The sequence below is a fragment of the Tupaia chinensis genome, unplaced genomic scaffold, assembly GCF_000334495.1.
Source record: "Tupaia chinensis unplaced genomic scaffold, TupChi_1.0 Scaffold000688_1, whole genome shotgun sequence".
Taxonomy (NCBI): Eukaryota; Metazoa; Chordata; class Mammalia; order Scandentia; family Tupaiidae; genus Tupaia; species Tupaia belangeri.
The window spans coordinates 1620090-1626163 of NW_006160211.1; the positions used below are offsets into that span (position 1 = coordinate 1620090).

The 6074-nt window shown below is 40.9% G+C and overlaps 1 protein-coding gene across 2 annotated transcripts in view; it reads right to left on the reverse strand.

The window, feature by feature from the left end:
• MAP4K5 (mitogen-activated protein kinase kinase kinase kinase 5) overlaps positions 1 to 6047 on the reverse strand; it is a 127940-nt gene extending 121893 nt beyond the window's left edge. For both annotated transcript variants that reach the window (XM_006160516.3, XM_014592427.2), the window contains exon 1: positions 5826 to 6047. In XM_006160516.3, coding sequence (XP_006160578.1) covers positions 5826 to 5933 — 108 coding nt within the window. In that variant the 5' untranslated portion in view covers positions 5934 to 6047. The remainder of the gene's footprint in view (positions 1 to 5825) is intronic.
• Positions 6048 to 6074: the final 27 nt, after the last annotated feature.

A 6074-nucleotide genomic window follows, 5' to 3' on the forward strand; every position in this document is an offset into this window, starting at 1 on the left:
AAAAAAAAAAAAAAAGAAAAGAAAATACAATTTTTAAACAGAAACCTGAAGAGTAAAAGGGAAGAAGAAGGGTATTCTAAGAAAAGGAAATAGTGCAAAACATGAAGGACAGAGAATAGAGGGCATATAAAAAACTGAAAGCATCTCAGTATGGCTAGAGTTGAATAGGCACTCTTTAAAAGATGTTATCATTCTAAGACTTTATTCTGCAGACAAGAGAAATAAAGGGAGAATGATAGAAAACTTCAAATTCATTTTCCTCATTGTAGTCAGGACAGACAGGAATAAGAATAGAAGGAGAAGATAGAAAGGAAACTCTTGGTTTCCATGAAAAGAACCTCCTTATATCTCTGTGTGTTCTCAGACACCTTCAGTATATTGTTTTCTTCAGCCATTTGCTCTTTTACAGACTCTCCTGGGTGACCCAACCTATATTTCTGAGTACCAATCCATAATGACTCCCAAACTTATATCCTCAGTACAAAACTTTCAAGGCTAGAGCTTTACTCCTACCACCTATTATACATATCTACCTATGCAGTACTGTATGTCTAAAACCAAAAGATTTAGACTCACAAATTTGGAATTTCCTAACTCTATTGATAGCACCTATGGGTCACCTAAGCCAGAAATTACCACTGCCATCAATTAACCATCCCCCTCCGACCCACTACTGGGCATTTTTGATCATCTTCTAAATATGACTTAAATCCATTCCTTCCTTTCACTTTCTATACCAATGTCTAAATTTAGGCTCATATAAACTTTCATCTGGATTATTCGATAACTGGTCTCTATACTTCTAACCACTTAGTAAATTCATCTTTTACACCAAGAGAGATTTGCTCCTAAAGTATGTCTTCAGACTACTGGAAAAAGTCCACCTTCTCTGACATGGCATATAAGGTCTTGCCAGAAAGAACCCATGTTCTCCATCCATGACATCTCTGCCAGGTTTTGGTCACACAGATCTTGGAACACAGATACAGACTCATTAAAACTCATCATGGTTTCTCACACCTGTAAGTGCACATACTATTCCCACAGCCTGGAATCTTTTCCCATCTTGTCCACCTACAAACCATCCTGCCTACATTCTTTTAAAATCCAGTTAATGTTCCCTGTTCTGTTACTCTTTCCTGGCTCACATCATAGCTCCCTCTCTTCTACTTTCACTCATCTCCAGTAAGGGCATACTGAGTGTTTCTTCTAGTTCTCCTCTGCCATGGCACTTACCAAATTATGATGGCTTATATGTCTGTTTTCTTGACTAAATTATATGTCTCCAATTGACAGTGTACTTTCCCTTTCTCATGTTTACATGGGATTACTCACTCTTAAATTTATATCCCACTAGCGCTGATTCTAAGGCACAGTGGCAATGCACTGCTCAAGAGAAGCCAGATGGGCCAGTCCATGGCACAGTAGTTATGGTGGCTGGATCTCACATGGCTGATCTTGGGGTTCAAATTCCAGACCCAGTAGCTTGAAAAACACACTAGGGACATGAGCGAACAAGCCTCAAATCCCCAAAGTAGCAAGAAATGGAGGAAAAGACTGCGGTATGACCATTCCCTATGGGGAGAAGGGGGTGCTTTCTTGTGCACTTGCACATGCTCTCTGTCTCTCTTCAGTGAGTAGACATGCCCTCTGGCAAAATTTTTAAAAAAGAGAAAAGCTAGATCCCACATAGCCATCATACTTCAAGTCCCTGGTCTGGTCAGACTGAAACACACTGGACAAACATGCAAGTGCTCAAGATCTAGTGGTCTAAAAGACTGGAGGCAGGGGATTAATGTGACCAGACCATGTGGAGGGTAGTCACTTATCTTTCTCTGAGTGTCATGTGGGTTATGCACGTATTCTATCATGAACTGAGGGAGAAAATTATATCCTGCAAAATGTAAAAAGAAAAAAGAAATTCACAGAACTTCCCTAGCCTGGAATCTAGTCTGAAAACAATTCTGATTCAAAATGTGGGTAAACCATGCCCAAATGGTTTGTACTGTTGAGTATGAGCTGCATCATAATATTGTCCTAGATTACTGAGGACAGAAAGTAGTAAAGACACTAAGTCCCCAGACTTTCTCTTCCTATTAGCAGATTCAAAATTTTACAATAATTACAAATAAAATTTGCTAAGTTCAAATTTAATCCTTTATCCATCACATGCCTTTTCTCTTCTGTGTTTCTTTGCATTCCACCATTCCCTGCTCTCACCCTCAATGATTTACTCTTATCTATTTAAAACAATCTTCATATTCCTCCTCTTCTTTCAACTAGAAAACAGCCAGCTTAAGATTGAGCTCTCTTTATGGGAATTCTGAGAAAAGACAGAAGCTCCAGAGGGGATCTGTGGTTTTGAAGAACACAAAAATAACTCAAGAAGAACTTCCAAGTTACAATTATTTTAAGGCTCCTGTTTCATAAGATATCTCAGGTATAAAATTTAAAAAAAGATGATGATATGAATAACTAGTTTACTTTCATTATTCTTCATTGTAATTATTTGACTAGCCTATGTCATGGATTAAAAATACTTCTAAAATTTCCTAAGATTGTTGATTCATCAAAAATATGGTGACAATAGAATTACTCTAATTACCTAGAGCTTAAAAAATTCAGCACTATGGTCTGAATGTTACATGTTTTTAGGCATATTAAGGGGTAAATATAAATTGACAAAAATTATACAAGACTTGGATCACTGATAATGACTATGCTATGAAAATAGCTTGTCAGGAACATTTCCCTAGAGAACTCAAATAAGCTAGATATGTAATAAAAATACACAAAAGGATATCATAAAAGACAATATAAAAAAACACAGGGCATCAAATGCTAACTTAGGATTGTGATGTTAAAAGCATATGCTCAAAAACTGTATGACAGAATCATTGAGAGCTATTTATTCATAAAAAAAAAATTTTTTTTTTGAGAGAAGTTTTTACTATAGGACGTGTGTGCTCACCAGAGAGAAAGGGAGACAGAAACTGAGAAATCACTCCCCAGGTGGGATAGCCATAGCACAATCCCTTCTCCTCCAGTCTCCCCTCAGGAATTTGGGCACACACACGCACCCAGCGTGAGTTTTAAGCTGCCCGATCTGGGACTTGAACGGTGGTCGACTATGTGGGAGTCCAGCAATGTAACCATTAAGCCATCTGTTAGCCCCCATTCATCAAAATTTTAAAAAGCATTCGCTCTGTACCAGTAATAATTCTATGTACTATTAAAGACAGAGCAGTAAACAAAACAGATTTTAAACACCTGCCCTGGAGCCAACACAGTGACTAAGAGAGCTAGATTCCCCTCTGGCCAACTATGTGGTTTGAGATCTGGCCCAAGTGGCTTGAAAAACAATGGGCACATATGTGAGTGTGCCCAAATTCCCAACTGAATGAAGAAATGGAGAAGAAGGGATGTGACATGACCGCACCCCACGGGGGATGCTTTCTCCCTCCCTCTCTGTCTCTTTGTCTCTGGTGAGCACAAGTGTCCTTCGGCAATTAAAAAAAAAAGAAAAAAGAAAAACCTCTGTTCTCATGGGGCATTTCAGTGGACTGACATGGATAATAAACAAGAAAAAATAGGTAAAACATTATGTTAGATTATTTTAAGAAAAAAAATAAAGTAGGAAAAAAGATGGCGAGTACACAAGAACAAAGGAAAAGAGCAAGCCATGGAGCTGTCTGGAGAAAGACATCTCAGCAGAGGACATAGGTGGGAAAATGCTTATTATCTTTAGGAACAGCAAGCAGGCCAGTGGGGCTAGAGCAGAATGAAGGAGCCAGGGGAGTTGCAGATTAGGTTAGAGGGACAGGGGAACGTCTGGGCTTATTGGAGGAGCATTTGAGTAAGGCTTTCATGGACAGGCTTTCGTGAATGACAACAAGTGGAAATGGGGGCTAAGAGGTGATTCCAGGTAAAAAGAACAAAGGAAAACAGAAGACAAAGAGCCACAAATGTTTTAAAAGACATTCAGGAAGCAGAGGCTAGCCTAGTGTGCAAAGGAGAATACACTAAGTATGAAGGAGCAGGAACTCGTGGTAGGGAAGTGGGAGTGTGGGTAAAGGTGGGGTATGATAAACAGAATCAGTCTTTGATCCTCTGTTTAGGAGCTGTGGAAGAGAGATAAAGGGAGGGAGGCACCAGGAAAAGGCAAGCATTAGCTGCCCCTTTAATATAACCCTTTGCTTTCCCTAGCAATAATAAAATCACACTCCAGATAATTGCTTTAGTTGCTGTATCCATAAAGGAATGAGATCTTGGGACCGTTGTGTGGAAAATACCCTTTTTATAGTTTCTTGTAGCAGAGAGAAGATAAAACACACCAGAACTGCGATTTAGACTACTGTATAATTAACATGAACTGAAATGAACTGGTCTAATACTCAGTGAATCATAAGACAAAGATGACTAAAATGAGACTGAGAAGGCAAACAGGAATTTCAATTTTTTAAAGAGCATTCCACAAAATGGCCAATCCACGAATAAAGGAGTAAGAATTAACTAAGTTTACATACAGAATATTCTGTTGTAACTATCTACTTTGAATTCAAAGGTGTTTACATGGCTGAAGTTGGGACCTTCTTCACAATTTTACTCCCCAGTGCTTAGTGCAGAAAACACAATTGCCTGCTCTAACACATTTAAAAAACAAACAAACCTATCCATTACTGTTCATCTCAGTAGAATCAAACAGTGCTATCTTACCATCACCTTGAATTGGTACTACTAATAGGAAGGAAATAAAACAAAAGCAAGTAAGTAGGAAAAAAAGGATGTTTTCCTTCCACATTACCACCTGTGGGAAACAACAACATACCCCAACATCTACTGGTTAATTAACCATATGCCAGAAGACCATTTCAGCTATAGGCAGGATTGCTGTTTGGAGTAAAGAGCTACATAACCAGGATCACATCCAATGAACAAAGCTGTCCCAAAGAGGTAAGGAACTTTCCCTAAATAGTCAGATGAGTGGCATGAATGTTCCCTTTTGAGAACCAAGAACAAAACCATGAGGCCATCTCACACAATTTCTTTCCTCTTGACCCTTTAAGAACTCTGTGGATTCGGAGAATTGGGTTTGCTTCCCTCTGTTTTTTAAATTCTAAATAAAAGAGTAACTCACCCTCATCGTTTAAGTAACACAAAAGTGCGACAAAACGACAACAGCTCTTACTCATTTGATGTTACGGAATGATATATCCCAAGCAGTGGAACTGCTAAAGCGGGGAAACCCCAGCTCATTAATGTCACCTTATCATCAACCAGATACAAATGATCAAACTTCTTCCCGGAAAGACATCTTCTACACGGGATAATGTTTGTACCCAGGACGCTGTGACCCAACATAGGACTGCTTACAGTTTAAACTTAGACGCAAAGTTCATGGGATTTTTTTTTTTTTTTTTTGGTCAAGCTCATCCATTAAAACAAGAAGTTTGTTTAAAAATGCAAATGGCTGAATGTCAAGATTCTTTCCCTGTCTACTGTCTTCCTTGAAGCATTTTTCCACGCTGACACCAGACCATACTTCAGTGTAACTCCATAAGCTGATTCAAACTCCTTCTGATACCATACATAAAGCTTAAAAAAAGTCTTTATACCACAAAAAAGTACAGCCGCGGTTTGCAATTGTGTGGTTAGTTCTGTGCGCCGGTAGCTGTTAGAACAAGCAAGTCCAGGGTGTAAGACCGGGGTAAAAGGGATCCGGCCGCGTCCTCCCCAAGAGGCATAAAAAGCATCCTCCCTGTCCAGTCCGCCGCGCCCCTGCTCCCGACCCCGCCGCCGCAGGAAGCGGGCCCCACCGGCCTCACCTTGTAGACGTCGCCGTAGGTGCCGCTGCCGACCCTCTGCACGAGCTCGTAGTCCTGCTGCGGGTTCCGCCTCAGGATGTCCGCGGCAGGCCGCAGCGGGGCCTCCATCTTCGCTCAGCGCCCGGCCCCCGCCGGCTCTGCCCGCGGCGCCCGGACTCCCGCTAACGAGAACGTGCGGCGCCGCTTCCCAACATGGAGCCTCCGCCCGCCGCTCCGCCTGCACGAGGGACGAGCACAGGCCGGTCGGGG